This window comes from Trachypithecus francoisi, unplaced genomic scaffold, assembly GCF_009764315.1.
Source record: "Trachypithecus francoisi isolate TF-2019V2 unplaced genomic scaffold, Tfra_2.0 Lachesis_group17, whole genome shotgun sequence".
Classification (NCBI taxonomy): Eukaryota; Metazoa; Chordata; class Mammalia; order Primates; family Cercopithecidae; genus Trachypithecus; species Trachypithecus francoisi.
In genome coordinates, this window is record NW_022681462.1 from 88,627,578 (window position 1) to 88,646,515 (window position 18,938).

An 18,938-nucleotide genomic window follows, 5' to 3' on the forward strand; every position below is an offset into this window, starting at 1 on the left:
ATAAGCTTTCTGTAAGTTCCCATATTTTTCAGAGTACAGTATAAATAGCCACAAGTACTCCGCCTCCCTGGCCCACTTCCCAGCATATTCCTCAGATACCAGCTGTGGCAAACAACTTGAGATTTCCTGAATATATCACACTGGTTTTTTAAAATTTTTAATAAAAAACATTTTATCTTGAAATAATTGTAGGCTAATAGAAAATTGCAGAAAGAGTCCCATCACTCAGCTTTCTTCAGTGTTGACATCTTATATAAGTGCAGTAGAGTATCAAAACCAGGAAACTGACGTTGGCACAGTACTGTAACTAGCCTATGAGCTTATTCAGTTTTCAGCCGTTTTGACGTGTGCTAATAGGTGTGTGTGTAGGTTTATCTAGTTTTGTCACCATAAGGGATCTTATCTCTTTCTTCTTTCTTTTCTTTTCTATTTTCTTTTTCTTTTTCTTTTCTTGTTTTTCCTTTTTCTTTTTCTTTTTTTTTTCTGAGACAGAGTCTTGCAGTGTTGCCCAGGCTGGAGTGCAGTGGCTGGATCTCAGCTCACTGCAACCTCCGCCTCCTGGGTTCAAGCGATTCTCCTGCCTCAGCCTCCCAAGTAGCTGGGCCCAGCCCCATCCTTGTCCCCTCGCAATCACTAATATGTTCTCCATCTCTGTAGTTTTGTTACTTTGAGAATGTTTTATGAATAGAATCATATAGTATGTCACTTTTTGAGATTGGCTTTTTTCAGTAAGTGTAATGCCCTAGAGACTTGTCCAGGTTGTTGCAGTGCAATGCCTTCTTACATTTCCTCAATTTAATATGTGCTGACCCTTCTGCTGGCTGTTTCCCTTTTAGGCCTGAGCTCAGGTTTTTGCCTGTCTTGGTGTAAGTTAGATACTCCTTTCTCTGTGCTCTCATAACCTCTGTTTCTGCCTCTTCTTTTATCATACTGTCCTGCAAGGAAGTGTTTAGTTTACTGTCTTCCCCAATAGACTTTTGAGTAATCTCTGAGGGTAAAGATTTCATCGGAATATCTCTAGTGCTTACTTCAGTGTTTGGCACATAGTAGGTGCTCAGTAAATAAATGTTGGTTAAGTTAATAAACATTGACCACTTAGTGAATTGCATATTACCTTGTACCAGATTAGTTATTCAATAAATGTTTGTTGAATAGTAATGATTGATTAACTTATTTTAGGGCACAAGGGATCCAATTTGTGCCATAACTGCATCAGATAAGATATTGATTGTGGTAAGTTTTGCAAAAACTTATTTTATGAATAATAATTGTTTATAAAAATAGGAGCCAGGTGTGTGCCCCATGTCTGTAATGACAGTTACTTGGGAAGCTGAAGCAGGAGGATTGCTTGAGGCCAGGAGTTGGAAACCAGACTGAGAACACAGTGAAATCCTGTCTCTTAAAAAAAAAAATTACAGTAAAGTTTTGAATATCATCTTATGGGCGCCCCAAGTTTTACTGTACCCTGAATATAAGTTCAGTATAAGAAATAAGAAAGTTTTAAAGCTTTCCTCACAAATTATTAACCATTTGCAAAAACAGCTATTTATGAAAGCAATAGAATGATGACCAGACGAGAGGACAGGCTACACTTACAGTTTCTAACACTGAGTGGAATGAGTCCTGTGGAAGGTTGATGGATGTGGGGCAGATTGCATGGTGGTAGTAGGTATTAGAAAGTTTCCTCCTCTGTGTAGCCCGATATTTTATGTTGGAGAAAGTGCTTTGGCTCAGCTACTTTCATAAGACTTAGAATGACGAGGTAACATGTTTGCCAGCCAGTAAAATAGAGAAACCTACGGCAGATTTCAGCTGAATTTTTCAGATAGAATCAATGACATAGTGTCTTCTCTTGACCTCTAAGATTTGAAAATATTAATTTTAGAACTAAATGTTTACTTTAATACAGTAATGCTGCTGGGGTTATTGCATTTGAATTATGTAAACAAAACCTTAATAGTATATATTCCAGTTCTAGTTACATTCCTCAGCCATGAGCTAATTTTATGGGAGGAAAAGTCTTAAGAGCATAATATTTCTATAATATTTCCTCCTTTCTGATAAGCCCTCATGAGACTCAGCTGCAAAAGCAGTGGTTCTCTGATTAAAAAGAGGAGAGGTGAAGATGAGCTGTGTGGAGGCTTCCACTTTGTCCCATTGCCATGGCCTGAAGCAGCCAAGGGTTTGAAACCCACAGTTCTCTCATGGCATTGTACTTACTGTTGATCTGTCAACTTTAAGATTTGCCCTGAGTTGTGTAGACAATTATATGCTGCTTTTTTTTTTTTTTTTTAACATATTTAAACTAATACTCATGGTATCACTGCATTCAGATCATCTTTCCTTTTGCTAAAAACTAGTATCAGATGGATGGCTATAGGATAAAAACCTAGACTTTCATAACAGTTATTTCATATGATCTTCTGTTGATTTTTCATATACGTATGTAATTTAACTCAACAAGTACTTTGTTTTAGCTTTTAATGTGCCCTGAATATTAACCTAGATAACAAATATAAATAACTTTAGATTTTTTTCCTTGTGATAGAAGGAAATGTGATAGAAGAATTTGTATATTACTAAAGTGCTAGGTTTCTGACTTCTTTCTTGAACATTACATGAAAAAAAATTAGAATACTTCAGCTGTTTGAAAAAGGTTTAATTAAATTAATAGATAAATATATACTTAAGAACATGATTCGTTATTAGAATTGAGAATTTGCTGTGACATCACTTTGGTTTTAAGACAAATGTATAGACATATAGAGAGATAGTTGTAGTTTAATATTATGATACACATATGCTTAATTAAGTAATCAAAAGTAATTTCCATAGGGTCGTGAATCTGGCACCATTCAGAGATACAGTCTACCTAATGTTGGTTTGATTCAAAAATATTCCCTTAATTGTCGAGGCTACCACTTATCCTTGAATTGCAACTCTAGGTAAGCCTGAAAACTCTGCTCATGTAGATGTTAGACTTAGGAATTATCAGTTGGGATTGTTAGATTTATATGTAATGAATGTAAAGATGGGTGTGTCTATTGAACTTGTCTTAAAATTCAGTATGGTTTTATTTTATACTGCATTTCGTTTAAATGTCTTTAATGGGGCATATGGAAGTACTAGTATAATTTTTACTCTTAAAACTTAAAAGCATTGAGATTATTTTATATTTCATACCCGTTGGTTTCATCTCTTTGGATACATTTTCCTCAGAAGAGAGCAAAATGGAGAGTAGTCCATATCTTGTATCAAATTTATTTTAAAAAATTTAAGCCATTTCTAATGTATTCCAGGTTTCTGATTTTGAAGAAGAATGGCTGTAGGTAATTATTCTCATGATTGCTGATAGTAATTTTATAGTTTTTTCCTTTTCTCCGATTGCATTATTTTTAGCCGTCTTGCTGTCATAGATATCTCAGGAGTTCTGACTTTCTTTGACTTGGATGCTCGAGTAATGGACAGTACAGGACAGCAAGTAGTTGGAGAGTTGTTAAAATTGGAGCGAAGAGATGTCTGGGATATGAAGTGGGCCAAAGATAATCCTGATTTGTTTGCAATGATGGAGAAGACAAGAATGTATGTTTTCAGAAACTTGGATCCTGAGGTAAAAACAAGAAATGAGTGTTAACAGTCTATAAATAATGAGCCAAATATAAAAACTTGGATGATTCCCCCTTGTTTCTTTAAGAAGTTTGTTGAACAGCAGTGCCAACATGGCTGCATGAATTTCTGAAAATAAATAGGAACATTTCTGTGGATTTTAAAAATATTTGGTCTTAGGTGAGAAAATGCTTATCTATTAAATATTCTCTAGTTTCTCCGAAAGGTACTTCCTAGGCATTTATTTATCTGTTCTAAAAAGGTGGAGCCATGGTCACTAGTCTTTTTTTTTTCTTTGTCAAACTTAAGAAAACAAAGAAAGTCAGTAGTCTTATCTACCAGAATTTCTTAAAAGAACCTAATCAAAAAAATACAGTTTTCAAATTTCCTTGTCCATTCATTCTTTTCTGTCTCTTTATTCACTTTATTCTGTGCTTACTTTGTCTTATTTCTATTTACATTTATCATATCGCTCACAAATCTGTGTTCTTTCTTAACCCAGATATTCTTAAAAGTATGCAAGTGCAGGCAGTGATTAATCTCTCTTTTGGGTATGAGGAAGCCCCCTCTGTTCTCATTTTTAAGGTTATATTTTGATTTTCTGCTTGTGGCTCACATCAGCTAATTTCTATGCTCTGGATTTTCCTGTCACTTAGTCGACTCTGGCCAACTGTCAGCTGTTGTATTTAGGAAATACAAAATAATCTGGTAATCTAATCAAAATATCATTAAGAAGATAAATCTTTTAAATGACTTTTGAATTAGTAATGGATTTCATTTTGGAATTTTCTGTACTCCTGCTGCACTCTACTCTTGTAAATAATAAGGAATAAGTTAATAAATGCTTTACATAGTTAATTTCCATTTGTTTGCATGTATAGCTTCCTTCTTGGGAAGAAATTGCATGCTTGGGCCCCTGAGCTGACAAAGGGTTTCTGGAGTAATTTATTTAGTGGTAAACTGTTTGCCCCTTTAATATCCTAAATTATTTTCACATTTCCCCATTTGAGCCCTACTCAGGAATTTTGGATGTAAAATGCCCTGATGTAAAGTGCTCTCAAAGGTTCTGTTAAGGCTTTTGCAAGTCTTAGGATCTTTGTGATTCCTCGACCCTGAGAAATGGTTCAAAGGAAAGGCATTCAGATTCAGGGCTGTTGCATTTGACTTGTAAGCATGCGCTCCTTTCAGGGGTCCAAGGGAAATTTAATCCTTGCCACAAAACAACTGTGGGAATTTGACAGGTAATCACAGGATAACCTTGAGGATGGGAGTAGAATACTTTTTGAATGTTAAGAGTCTTTTCTATCCTTTGCCCTGCTCATACTAAGTCACAAATCATATGCCTGGAAAAGGGAGAATGTTTGTTATATCTGGCTGCTCATACTGTGTCTATAGCACACATGGTCAGTCTGGTACAAGTGAAATCTTTGCCTGGTGGAAAGAGTTTCTTAAGTAGTTTTAACAGAACAACCTTTTAAAAACATACTATTTTTTAATTTGAATTTGTTTTCTGGTTTGGCATGTAGTTCAATTTCTGTTAGATTTAGAGCTAGATGGATTTCTAACAACCTTCCCACTGTCTGGATTTCTTTATAAATGATGCTGTTCTGTTCTTTTCATTCACAAGGACACTGGCTTTCTGTGGTCGCAGCTGGTTTAGCTGCTCTGCTCATTTGCTTTTCTAGCTGCTTATTGATCATGTAAGAACATGATCTCTTCAAAACAGAGAGGATCTGTTTTACAGGATCTGCTGAGCTACATTTAATAGTATGTTCCTTCAGGACATAGTATTCTGTGTTATTATTTAGGAGATAAGTTATTGTTTGACAGGTAATAGTAGAATATATTTTTATCCTTTTGAGTGTTGTTAAGAATTCTAAATTCATACCTTTATTTAAGCTGTAAGTCTTCAGATTATTTGAGAGAAAAAGATGCCATCTGTGTGCAAAGTTTTAATTTACTGATAAAGCACATTTTCTTTGAGAATTAGGAGATGAATATTTAATGTTGATATTCCCTGCTTGACCATTTTCATCTCCAGTGACCCTCTGAAGGTACTGATTGTGCTCTTTTGTTCTTTTTCTTGGCTCTTCCTTCTCATTGGCACTACAATTTCATATTCATGTTTCTTTCGTATCTCATAATTTCATCAATCAGACTGTCATTTTTGTACACTTGCTTCTTTTTCAAACAAGGTGCTCCCAAACTTTTGAATATATGCTTTTATATATACATATTTATTTAGAAATTATTTACATGACCTACCATATTAATATATTATGAATCATGCTCCAAAATAGAAATTTTAAAAGAATGAGAAAAATAAATTTTACTGGATGATATAACTTTATTTTTATAAGTCATGCTAATTGCTATGGTTCATGCTAATGCTACATTAGCTAGTATGTCAGCATAATGCAGATTTTAGAGCAAGGTTTTGTTAACTTAGTGGATAAAAGTCTCATGTTTCAAATAGTCTACTTGATAACTTTGACCTTTTAGCTGACTTTTGGTCAGAACTGATAGGATTGTCATTGTTTTCATGTCGTAAGATGACTGACACAAGGATCTGTACTGGGAGTAAGAGAGGTGTCAGTTCTACCTTTCCTTGTTGGCTTGTGCTTGCATTATTAATATTACTTTTATTTTATTTTATTTTATTTTTTGAGACTGAGTCTCGCTCTGTCGCCCAGGCTGGAGTGCTGTGGCCGGATCTCAGCTCACTGCAAGCTCCGCCTCCCGGGTTTAGGCCATTCTCCTGCCTCAGCCTCCCAAGTAGCTGGGACTACAGGCGCCCGCCACCTCGCCCGGCTAGTTTTTTGTAGTTTTTAGTAGAGACGGGGCTTTACCGTGTTAGCCAGGATGGTCTCGATCTCCTGACCTCGTGATCCGCCCGTCTCGGCCTCCCAAAGCGCTGGGATTACAGGCTTGAGCCACTGCGCCCGGCCAATATTACTTTTAATTTACAAGTTCTTTGCAAGAAGCTTTTTAAGCCACTTGTCCAGTTTGTGAGGGTTAGCTAAAATTAGGTAATGTAATCCCTAAATTCACTTAGGTATATGCAAACCTCAGTATGTCACAATACGCTAAAATTGTAGGACAAACAAGGGTACTTCAGGATACTCATTATGTGGTACATATTATGAAGCCTTCTGATTTGTGTGCTGAATAAAGGTGCCAATATTTCTTGGTGTAGTATAGATTATTAAACTTTGGAAAGTTTTTTAATAAAAAGAAATATCTTGTATACTGCTTAGATGAGAGCCTGCTGGTCTGAAACTTCGTATTTAAATGAAGTGTGTGAATAGTTAGCTAATGAATTTTGGAAACTAAAGAAAATTGGTTAATTCCAGCAGAAGTTGAATTTTTAAAATCTGAATTGCATAAATGTGTGTATTTACCTATGCATTAATAATCAGATTATTTTTGAAAGTCTTAGTTTTTTATTTCTCTCTCTCCATCTTTCTCCCTTTCTCTTTGGTAGTGTTTTTTTTTTCCATAGATCAACTTTTGTGAGTTTATCTTTTGATTATCTTGTTTTGTTGCACTGTCTAGCCAAAAATAAAAAAAATTTCTAATGATAAACATGTTTATACAAATATATTTGATTTACATATAGTATCAAAATAATCGAGGTATACAAAAGGCCCCTATACCTTATAAGAAATATCTTATTATATATGCTTCCTTTTTAAATTAAATTTTGTTGATTCATTGTTTTTTGCTCTTAAAGCATATTATTTACCTTTATGTAATACAACCCTTTTTTAAGGTAATAAAGGGGTTTTATGAAATTTTCTTATATAACTTGAATATTTTATTCAACAATTTGTAATTTTTAAAAGAAAAACAACTTTTTTAATTTTAATTTTTTTTAAAGATGGTGTTTCACTGTGTTGGCCAAGCTGGTCTCAAACTCTAGGCCAGAAATGATCCTCTTGTCTCAGCCTTCCAAAGTGCTGAGATTAAAGGCATGAGCCATGGGGCCCAGCCTGAAAAACATTTAAAAACCCTCAAAACACTTACAGTATGCATATAAGAGCCTCATTCTTAAACATACTAAAGTCAAACTAAATATGATTCCGTTTTTACCTCTTGTGTTCATCTTTTTGGTGTCTTCTTTTTATTATAATTTCTGAATCATATGTGAAGGACCAACTTGCAGAGTTATAAATTTGGAATGTTATTTCATTTGGATTTTGGTTACTTTCTACTTTATGAAATATATACATACACATAGTTTTAAAAATTGCAATCTGATACTATTTCTATTACCAGACAACATTATTCTATTTTTTTTTACAGTATTCTTAGAGGTATTAAGTATATTGGCAATTTATTTATTTTTGTCTATATAATGTTGATACCTTTTTTTCCACTAAAGATCTAGAGTAGCTACTTTATAATATGCATATCCTATTCTTTATTTCAACAAGCCTGTATGACACTAAGATAAGAGGCAGACATATAACAGTCTCATGCACTTACATATTGGCAAATAAATCTTAAAGAGTAGGAAATATATCAGGAATGCACTCTGGTTCATGTTACAGAGGAGAGACTGTTCAGTGTGGTATGGGATTTCTTTGATAGATGGGCTTACATACAAATATAGCATTTATCAGTTTTATGAAGAATTAACTTTAATATTGAATTGCATAAATTAGAATTTCAAGCTGTGTAAGACTTTTTATTAATTGAGAAAATTGGACTGAATATTACATGCTATTAGGGAATTAACATTAATTATGTAAGATGTGATCATAGTAGTAATGTGGCCATGTAAGAGAAAATTCTTACGTTTTAAAGATATGTACTGAAATAGGGGTAAAATATCATGATGTCCGTAATTTACTGCATTTACTTTATAATACTTCAGCCAAGAAGTTAAATGAAGCATATTTACCGTAATGTTAATTACTTAGGTTATGGGTATATAGGTTTTTTTTTTTTTTTTTTTTTCGAGACGGAGTCTCGCTCTGTCACCCAGGCTGGAGTGCAGTGGCCGGATCTCAGCTCACTGCAAGCTCCGCCTCCCGGGTTCACGCCATTCTCCTGCCTCAGCCTCCCGAGTAGCTGGGACTACAGGCGCTGCCACCTCGCCCGGCTAGTTTTTTATATTTTTAATAGAGACGGGGTTTCACCGTGTTAGCCAGGATGGTCTCGATCTCCTGACCTTGTGATCCGCCCGTCTCGGCCTCCCAAAGTGCTGGGATTACAGGCTTGAGCCACCGCGCCCGGCCGGGTATATAGGTTTTAATGACATTCTCTCTTCTGTTTACCTGAAACCTCTGATAATAAAATTTAAAAGCATGATTTGTTAGAAGAGAGGAAATTTTACATAATGAAACATAGTATTTGTTTTTGTCTTTAAAGGAACCCATTCAGACCTCTGGATATATTTGTAATTTTGAGGATTTAGAAATTAAATCTGTTCTTTTGGATGAGATATTAAAGGTAATTCCTAAAAAGTTATATTTCTGTTGCTAGCTTGACTGGGGATTATTTATTTCTGGACCAGGCAGTGTAGTATCCTGGTTAGCAGTGTGGACCCAGGAGTCAGATGTATCTCAGGCCCAGCCGTGCTCTCTTATTGTTCAGCCTTTAGGTGGGTGCCATCATCTTTTTGAACTTCACTTTCCTTTCCTGTAAAATGGTGATAAAAATGTATGAGTCTCAGTTATTGCCTTTATAAAATATGGATAATAATACTACTTATAGGATTGTTATTATTTAAGATAATGTGTGAAAAGCAATTAGCACAATGCTACGGCCAAGTGAGAGCTTAAAAAAAAAGAGTGCTAATTGTTGTTATTGTTTTTGTAGTAATAACGATGTACTGAAGAACTATTTAGGAGTTTAGCCTTTTTCTAGTTCTAAGATACTCGAGTAACTTTTTTAGAGATCTATCTTTCCATTCTTTCCAGGATTTGTAAAATAATTCTTTTTTTAAATTCAAGACATGATTTTGAACCCCTGCAATGGCCTTCATTGACCATCGTTTGAGAATTTTTTTTCTCTAAGAATATACTGAGAGAAGTTTTACCTTCATTTTAGACAAAGCATTAACTTTTTCTATATAATATATATAGTTTTTGAATTGAGATAGTAGATTTAAAATTTCCAGAAGTTAGTGGCAATTTGAAACAAGTTTTCATATTTGGGTTTGATATGTAAATTATGGCTCTTTTATTGTGAACCAGTTTCATTTTTCTATATCATAACCACCATGCAGCAACAGGATGGGCCCCCACCCAAAATTTGGTTTGGATGTAAACATTGATGATACCATAGAGACACCAAGAATGTATCTTCCATAATGAGGTTTTTTAGGAGAGAGAAGGGCAGGCTTCCCAAGCTGTCTGAAATGTCTGGAAAGCACAGGGACAGGAGACTGGCTTGAGGGTGTTTTTGTTGTTGTTTTGTTGTTTAGTAGTTAGGGAGTGGGTCTGAGGTGAGGATTTTAATGGATAGGGACTTACGTGGTTTGAAACTTACTGGCGCCCCAAAGTAAGGAGCATCTGGACTTTCTCATTAGCTTGCCCCGTATGAGGCAGAGGGGAAGAAGAAGGGGTGAGGTTTAAAAGCTGTCAGCAGCCAACCATCAAAAATGGAGTCTGGGCTGTTATTACCTAGATTATGTAACCTCCAGATTTGACTATTTGACTCTTCTCTATGTGGATAGCATTTTTCTTGTCCTTGTTTAAGGTATATGACTTGTAAAACTAATGAACTTATTTCATTGCCTGTTTAACTTGAATACAGTACCACCAGATAATATTTTTTCCTTTTCCTCACATGTGAAGAAAGATGTCTTTTTCTTTTTTTTCAGCAGGGTTTCTCTCTGTCACCCAGGCTGGAGTGCAGTGGTGCCATCATGGCTCACTGTAGCCTCTGCCTCCCGGGCTCAAGTGATCCTCCCACCTCAGCCTCGTGAGTAGCTGGGGTCCCAGGCACAGGCCACCATGCTTGGCTAATTTTTTGTGTTTTTTTTTGTAGAGATGGGGTTTCGCCATGTTGGCCAAGGCTGGTCTCGAACTCCTGGGTTCAAGTGAAACTCTCACTTTGCCCTCCCAAAATGTTAGGATTATAGGCGTGAGCCACCATGCCCAGCCAGATGTCTTTCTGCTTGTCTTCTTTCCGAAAAGATTCAGGGAAAGAAGACCTTATTGATGTATTTACTTATTTATTTTTCCAAATATGTGGTTTTTCCAGTGCCCTTTAAAAAAACAGTCATAAATGGGTAGAGTCAAACTAAGGTGACTGAAATATTTTGTCTGGTTTTATATATTTAATGGTTTGATAGAGAGTGAGCTTCTTGAATCCCTAACATCTAGCAAGCATCTGATATAGAGTTGGTTTTCAGAAAGTGTTGGTTAAATTGATTTTTAAAAATGAATACTTCATTGCTTAAAGAAATGGCACAGTTATGTAGAATTCAAGCAATACAGAAAAGTACTGAAAACAGTTTAAAAAAACCGTAAATCCCACAACTCAGATATTTTAGTCATTATCATTAGATTAAACATCAGAACATCATTCTTTACAGCTACACGTTATATATGGAAATATGGATTTGATAGATTTAGATGGATGAACAGAAGTAATTTTATAAAAATGGCATCATTGTACAATCTACTTTTTTAGTGTTAATTTAATTAGATAACCTGAAAGTGAGTTTAAAGGAATTCTAGACATTTTGATAGTATTTTTCCACTACGAACAATACCATTTTCCTGGGTTGAGAAGAAAAATTATGAAAAACCAGGAAGTTATTAGTCTAAATTATATTTTATTTTTTAATAGTATTGTCTTTCCACTCTGAAAGATAACATTCTTACATTTTCTTCTGTTTTTCCTTTTGTAGATATATTATTTTTACATGGTCAAGATTTAGAACATTTTAATTTTGTCTTATAATCCTAATTTCCAGTTTTTAGTCTTAATATTTAAATGAATTCAAAGCTTTTTACTACATTTTCTCTGTACATAAGTTCTTAATTTTGATTAATCTTTTAGTTGGCTGGATTTCATCATTAGTAGTGTTTTTCAAGAAAGGCTCGTAAATTTCCAATTGCCTTAAGCTCTAGAATGCATGAAAATGCCTGTGGTGTTGTTGCTGTAATTGATGATTATATTGAATTTTGTGAAGGTTTTTAGATAAAGAAGGGCTCTCAGTGGTAAAATGATTTACCCAAAGTTCATCTGTTCATCAATTCAGCAACTATTAAGAGCCAATAAGACACAGTTCTTGGCCTCAGGTAGAAGAGTTGAGGAGATGGGTAAGTAATTCAGTTGCCAGAAAAGGGTTGGGTGCTGTGATTCAGTCATGATGGTTTACCTGTTCAAAGTTCTGAAGCAAGAGAGCATTAGATCAGTTCTGAGATAATGAATATTGAATACTGTAAATAGTACAGCTAGGCATTGTGCTGAATCTTTGAGATATGTTATCTCATTTAAGGTGAAAAACCAATCTGAGCAGAGGGAAACAGGGATGCGTAACTGTGAGGGACCGCTTCTGCCATTTTCCTCTGTCCCCTTTTCCTCATAGGCTACCTGATTGCCTCAGGAGGGACTTCACTTGTGGGTTTTGGGTGTTTTTCAAATAACTCAAAAGACCCAAACATGAAGACTTCTCTTCCTTATTTTGCTCACAATACGATGCCGTTTTTTTTCTTGTTTTGTTCTGTTCTGGTTTTTAATATAAAAAAGGAACATATACTCTAACAGCAAGTATTTGAAATTTTTTTTGTTTCCATCTTTACTTTCAGGATCCAGAACATCCAAACAAGGATTACCTAATTAACTTTGAGATTCGGTCTCTGCGAGATAGCCGAGCACTGGTTGAGAAGGTTGGAATTAAAGATGCATCTCAGTTCATAGAGGACAATCCACACCCCCGACTTTGGTATTTAAAAAAAGCAAACTCTCCCAAGATGTCAGGTGTAGGTTTTTAAAGTCTCAACTCTGTCCCTCTGCTCCCCTACTATCCTCCTGATGAGAACAAACTTCCATTCTTGCTCTTCTTTTTAAAATATAGAAATTCATTTTAGATTTGGAAGTCCTCAAAATAAGGAGAATATTATTTGAAAAATGTTTACATGTGTTACTTTCCACCATGTTTCTCTAGAAACAATAGACATAATAATTGATAATTGTGATTCAAGACTAGTTTATCGGTAATTTGCAATATGCATGTATGTTTTTGTTTCTTTTAAAATAAAGGCGCCTACTGGCTGAAGCAGCTCTTCAGAAACTGGATCTATACACTGCAGAGCAAGCATTTGTGCGCTGCAAAGATTACCAAGGCATTAAGTTTGTGAAGCGCTTGGGCAAACTGCCGAGTGAGTCAATGAAACAGGCTGAAGTTGCTGGCTACTTTGGCAGGTTTGAAGAGGCTGAAAGAACATATCTCGAGATGGACAGAAGGTAAATTACAAAGGTGCAGGCATCCCCGAGTACTCTATCAGTTCATCATTGTATTTTTTACAAATGGGGACTATAAATAGATTAGGTGTTTCATACAGTTTCTTTCAGAAATTAATTTTACGTTTGGATTACAACCTAGATATTCTACATGCCCCTCATTTATTTGTGTTTCATAGTCTGGAGGCAGTTTTCTTCTCTGTTTTTAAATTTAATAATGGCTGACTGACTATGGGAGGTTTTTTTTTTTATTTGGTGGGAAAAAATGATAGCACAACAGAGACTGGGATCTTTCAGATTTATGACATAGCTCATTAGTCCAGTTCTTTCTTTCTTTGTTTGTTTAGGTCATTATTTAATTTTCTGTTGTCAAGAGGCATAAAATAAAAATCAGAAGTAGTTAGGGAGTGAGATTAGTTCTTTATATTTCATTTTTGATTTATATAAAATAATATATGAACTTCATAAATATTTCTTCTATTGAATTAAAGAACTGTAAGGCCTGTCTCCCTCGCCAGGAATCAAACCCAGGCAGCTGCTGTGAAAGCAGAGAATCTTAGCCACTGAACCTCAAGGTGGAGAGTCTGTCTGAACTTCATTTCAGCTGTTAACATTGTATCTCATTTTCATTAATGTTATTTATACTCCCAGGAGATCTCTAATACGACTTAGGCTCTGAAAAGAGATATAAAACCACATGTGTTTACACCGTGTTTTGTTTTGAAATAAACCTGATCATGTCTAAGAAATTGCTGAAAAGAAATGATTATTATTTAAATCATTATTTTGCTAAATTGAAAGTCCAGGAAAGTAAAGGCACAACATTGTTTTCTTTTCCCTAGTCTGGTATCTTAGACCATTTGGACTCCTATAACAAGATACCTGAGACTGGATAATTTATAAAGAATGGAAATATTTTTCTCGCAGTTCTGGAGACTAGGAAGTCTGAGGTCAAGGCGTCAACAGGTTTAGTGTCTGTTGAGGGCCCTGTCTTACTTCCAAGATGGTGCTTTGAATGTTATGTCTTTACATAGTGGAACGTGAAAAGGGCAAAAGGGGCAAATTCTCTGAAGAGTCTTTTGTAAGGGCGTTAATCAATTCATAAGGGCAGACATAATGACTTCCCCAAAACCCCACCTCTTAATACTATCACAATGGAGATTAAGTTTTAACATGAATTTTGGAGGGGACACACATTCAAACCATAACCTCCAGGTGCTCCTCATTTCCTCTTACCTAGTCAGGCTAAGTTTCTAAAATGTTTGGAGAGTCACATTGTTCACTGCTGTGTAGTCTCAGCACTAGAACTGTGCCTAACACATAGTAGGCTCTTGGTAAATATTTGTCAAATAGATGAATGAATGAATGCCTTTGTTTGTAGGGATCTTGCTATTGGCCTCCGGCTGAAATTGGGGGATTGGTTTAGAGTACTCCAGCTCCTGAAAACTGGATCTGGTGATGCAGATGACAGTCTCATGGAACAAGCCAACAATGCCATTGGAGACTACTTTGCTGATCGACAAAAGTGGTATGTAACTTACCTGGAGCTCCTCAAGCATTTGTGCAACACTTAGTAGCTGCCTGAGTACTTCTCTAGGAAGTAATCCTGGGGAAATGAAGATCATCTTCTTGAATTCTAAGATTCAGATACCTCTAGATTCATCTTGGAAAGCCAGAGATCCTGTGAAGTTGTGAGATGAGCACTACAAAAATTTGGAGTGTATAAACACAAAACTTGCACTTAGCTCCACGCAGTTTTCTCTTTGAGACTACTTTGATAGTAGTCAAAGAGATACTTTGAGTATATAATTCTACGATGTTTTATGATTTATTTTTGAACAAAGTTTAATAAATGTTTTTATTTGCTTTATTATATATGATTTTCAGAAATCATTGACTTTTGTTCTTTTCATTTTGATTAGTATGCTTATTTATGTCGGTGTTTGGGAGCAAAGCAGTGATATTTCTTAAGAATAGCCAAGGAATGTTACAACTAGAATATGCTTTAGATTTTTTTCCCCATTTTGAAAGTTATTCTGGAGCTGAAGATAATGAACAGTAATACTAGCACTGGGAATTCTGATGAAGGAACATTTTGGTTGAAAGGGCTTATTTATCAGGAGATTCATATTAGTTCTACAAGCTTTTCCTTTTTTCTTTCTGTAGGTCGAATGCTGTACAATATTATGTACAAGGGCGGAACCAGGAACGCTTAGCTGAATGTTACTATATGTTAGAGGATTATGAGGGATTAGAGAACCTTGCCATTTCACTTCCAGAAAACCACAAGTTACTTCCAGTAGGTATTGCATATTTTAGGTTTTGGAATTGTTAGGTTACTTTATAAAATTTTATGTTACAATAACGAAAATTAAAAATCTATAATTTTACAGTTTCTTAGACATAGAATGATGCTTTTAATTATAAAGCAATATATAAATTATATAGAATGCTTGAAAATGGAGGGGGAAAGTCAGTCACGTTCCTACTACTTTAGCATTACCACAGTCTCGTGTTGTCTGTTAAGATTTATAAAGTTGCTTTTTAAATGTTAGCTGAATACATGAAATATTTACAGATGAAATGATATGTTGCTAGGGATTTGCTTCAAAATAATCTGAAATTGTTTGAAATTTGCTGTAACTTAAGTTTAAAATGATTGCTCGACTTTTATTATGTTATATTAACAATAAAGTATTTCAAGTTAAAAGAGAAATCGAAAAGAGTTCTCTTGCTTTCGAATGTTCTTTTAGAGCCTCTTAATTAATTGTTGAATACTGTAAATAAGTTTGTATTTTATGTGTTTAATATGTAAATCACTAAGCTGTACAATGCTTGTAGAGCTGACGGCTCTCAACTGCAGAGTCTGAACGTATATCAGTTGTGAGTTCCACTTCAAAGATTTTGCCTATTAGCTAATAGATAAGTATAGAATTATGGCAATTCAGTTTTCCCTATTGTGAATTTGAGCAGTTATCTCTGTAATGGTATTTTCACTCCCCCTTATTTTCAATCCTATGGTTTTCTTGAGTAGGAAAGAAACTGAAATTACTTAGAACCCTGGGGTATAGCGAAGAGTGTATCCTCCATTAGTGTTGTCTGTTAGATGTATCTGATGACACCAACAAACATTTTGCTGTAGGGTATCTAGAATAGTAATATTCCTGAGTAAATACTAAGTAATTATAACTATAATAATAATTAAATAACTAAAATAGTAAAGATTTTAGTATTATGTTTTAAATAGAGTTATAGAAGAATTTTTAATAATATGGGAAGGTGTACATAATATTTAAGTAAGAAATACGGGATACAAAATTATGTATTGTATGATTGTGTACAACACAAACATACACATATATATTCATAGGACAAAGATGTTAAGAAATTACACCAGACTATTGAGAGAGGTTTCTTATAAATGATAAGATTATGAGTAATTTCACTTTTTCATGTTTTGTAATTTTTTTTTACAATTAGAATATATTCCCTTATAATCAGAAAAATATAAGCATTGTTTTTAAAAAGATAGTTGGATATAAAATATATTTTCATACTTCTAAAAATATTGTAGAAGAGTTGGGGAGGGAAAACCTCTGGCTAATTAGATATTCTGAAAGAAAAAAAATGGTGTTCTGAAAATGGCCAGTGCAGCTGAACAAGTAAGATTTGTGGTGGTGGTGGTGGTTCTTCCTTGCTGCCACCACTTTCCAAGGGAGTTCTGTTTTGGGTCTAGCTTCCTGAATTGATTAATGGCAGACTTCTCTAGGACATTTCTTTACAGAAGTATTTGAGAGCTCTATGGATGTGAGATTTCCCTTAAGTCTCTAGTTAATAATTAGCCCTGAGTATACCACCAATTGACATAAAAGTTTTTTTCACGCACTTGTGGGGGATTTGTTTTGGAGCTTGACATTTCTATGTACTAGCTACTGAACTGAGAGAAGAAAGGAGTGCAGTGTCTTCAGGGCCTTGTTAAAAATCAGATCCACAGCCTGAGCCAGTGAAGCTCTGGTTTTATAGAAGTGATGCCTTAGCATCCGTTCTCAATTGTACCCTCTGCCCTTGCGTCTGTTTACAAGAAAAATCTGTAACTACCAGTCAATTTAATACTCATATGTCCCTACGGAGTTTTGTGAAATTAAAATATAAGTAATTTCTTTGCTCTATGAAATCTGATAGTATTGTTTTGTTTGTACAGGAAATAGCACAAATGTTTGTCAGAGTTGGGATGTGTGAACAAGCAGTGACTGCATTTTTGAAATGCAGTCAACCAAAGGCAGCGGTAGATACCTGCGTACATCTCAACCAAGTAGGAACTGAAACTTTCTGTCTGTGCAGCTTGTTGTCTTAGGAATTTTTAAGTCAAGCCAAATTAAAGTCACCCTAGTGATCTTTTAAAGATTATTGGCAATGTAAGGGTTGGAGAGCCTGACATGAATTTTATGAAAGGAGCCAGGCAGGTATTCTCTTAATTGAGGACCAAGAAAGTTGCACTTACCTCTTAAAGTGCTACCGTGAGGGGTGACCCACTTATAGCCAGCTCAGTATAGGAGCATGAACAAACCCTGTGCTTTTAGTCTGGCAAGTGTTTGTCTGGAAGTAATATCATAATTTTCTGCATTTTATTAGGGTTGGGTTTTGTTTCCAAAGAAGGACCAGTTAATAGTCGGTCATTGCCTGAGGAAGGAATCAGGTTACTTTATCAATATTTATTTTGGCAAATCTGTTTTCCTTTTCCTTTATAGAAAACATACATTTGATATTTTTAAGAGCTGAAATTAAACTAAAAGTACAGAGTTATTACAGAAACTATTGACAATCAATGTATTCTTTTAATATTTTTCTTAAAGTATTTTTAAGACCTCATTTGCTTTATAAAAATAATTTTTAAATGTCAAATCTAGTAGGATATTTTCACAACTGAAATTGTATATTTTGTTTTACTATAAAATGTAAACAAGTATATCTTTTTCTTGCTTGATGTTTTGTAAGATGAGAATTACAAGATGAATATGATTATAAACTTTGAAACTTTCATTTTCACATGTATTTCTTAAGCAAATCAGAGTCTTAGAGATCACTTAATCATTTTGACATATGCTTATAGAACTTGTGTTGCTGTGATTTTAAATGCTATTTTTAAAATATAACCATTTTTAATTTGGAAATTGGGCTTTTATTATAAAGTTTAAGCTTTCTTGTGTGAATTTTATGATATATGTGACTGTAAATACTTGGGTGACTGAATGGTGTAATTTTTCTCCTAGTGGAACAAAGCTGTTGAATTGGCTCAAAATCATAGTATGAAAGAAATTGGATCTCTGTTAGCTAGGTATGCATCTCATTTACTGGAAAAGAGTAAAACTTTTGATGCCATAGAACTCTATCGGAAAGCCAATTACTTTTTGGATGCTGCTAAACTGATGTTTAAGGTAATGTAAAAATCTTAGTGAATATTTGATTTGTTCCAGTCACAATATTTTAATATATGAAAGAGCACATTCTCCATTTTCTTTGGAAACAAATATTTATTACAACAAAACCACTCTGGTTTCATTGCTTCTGTATACATTATTTTAGTGTTACTGCCTTTTACCAACAAAGATGTTTATTAATATTAGCAACTTACTAATACCTAAACAATTGTATGTTGAATACTGGAGTTTAAGAGTTAAAGAAAGTGCTGAAACTACAAAGAACAAATTTCTACGACAGGGAATTAAATTTTGTTGATAATAGAGTTTTGAGTTCTTTTAAATGTACAAGTTTTAAATATTATACTTTACATAATATTTATTTGGAGGGAAGATAATTAGTATAGTATTAGTGTATACACATTTTACATTCTATTCTATTCCTGTTTAATTTAATGAAAAAGGAAAAATTTCTCTCAAAATCATTTA

General features: G+C 34.5%; 1 protein-coding gene across 1 annotated transcript in view; it reads left to right on the forward strand.

Annotated features, from left to right (window-relative positions):
• WDR35 (WD repeat domain 35) overlaps window positions 1–18,938 on the forward strand; it is a 69,366-nt gene that overhangs the window by 35,355 nt on the left and 15,073 nt on the right. The window contains exons 13-22 of the mRNA XM_033176748.1: window positions 1,180–1,233; window positions 2,836–2,945; window positions 3,400–3,610; window positions 8,983–9,063; window positions 12,378–12,514; window positions 12,832–13,035; window positions 14,414–14,560; window positions 15,199–15,331; window positions 17,234–17,344; window positions 18,303–18,467. Of these exons, the coding sequence (XP_033032639.1) occupies window positions 1,180–1,233; window positions 2,836–2,945; window positions 3,400–3,610; window positions 8,983–9,063; window positions 12,378–12,514; window positions 12,832–13,035; window positions 14,414–14,560; window positions 15,199–15,331; window positions 17,234–17,344; window positions 18,303–18,467 (1,353 nt within the window). The remainder of the gene's footprint in view (window positions 1–1,179; window positions 1,234–2,835; window positions 2,946–3,399; window positions 3,611–8,982; window positions 9,064–12,377; window positions 12,515–12,831; window positions 13,036–14,413; window positions 14,561–15,198; window positions 15,332–17,233; window positions 17,345–18,302; window positions 18,468–18,938) is intronic.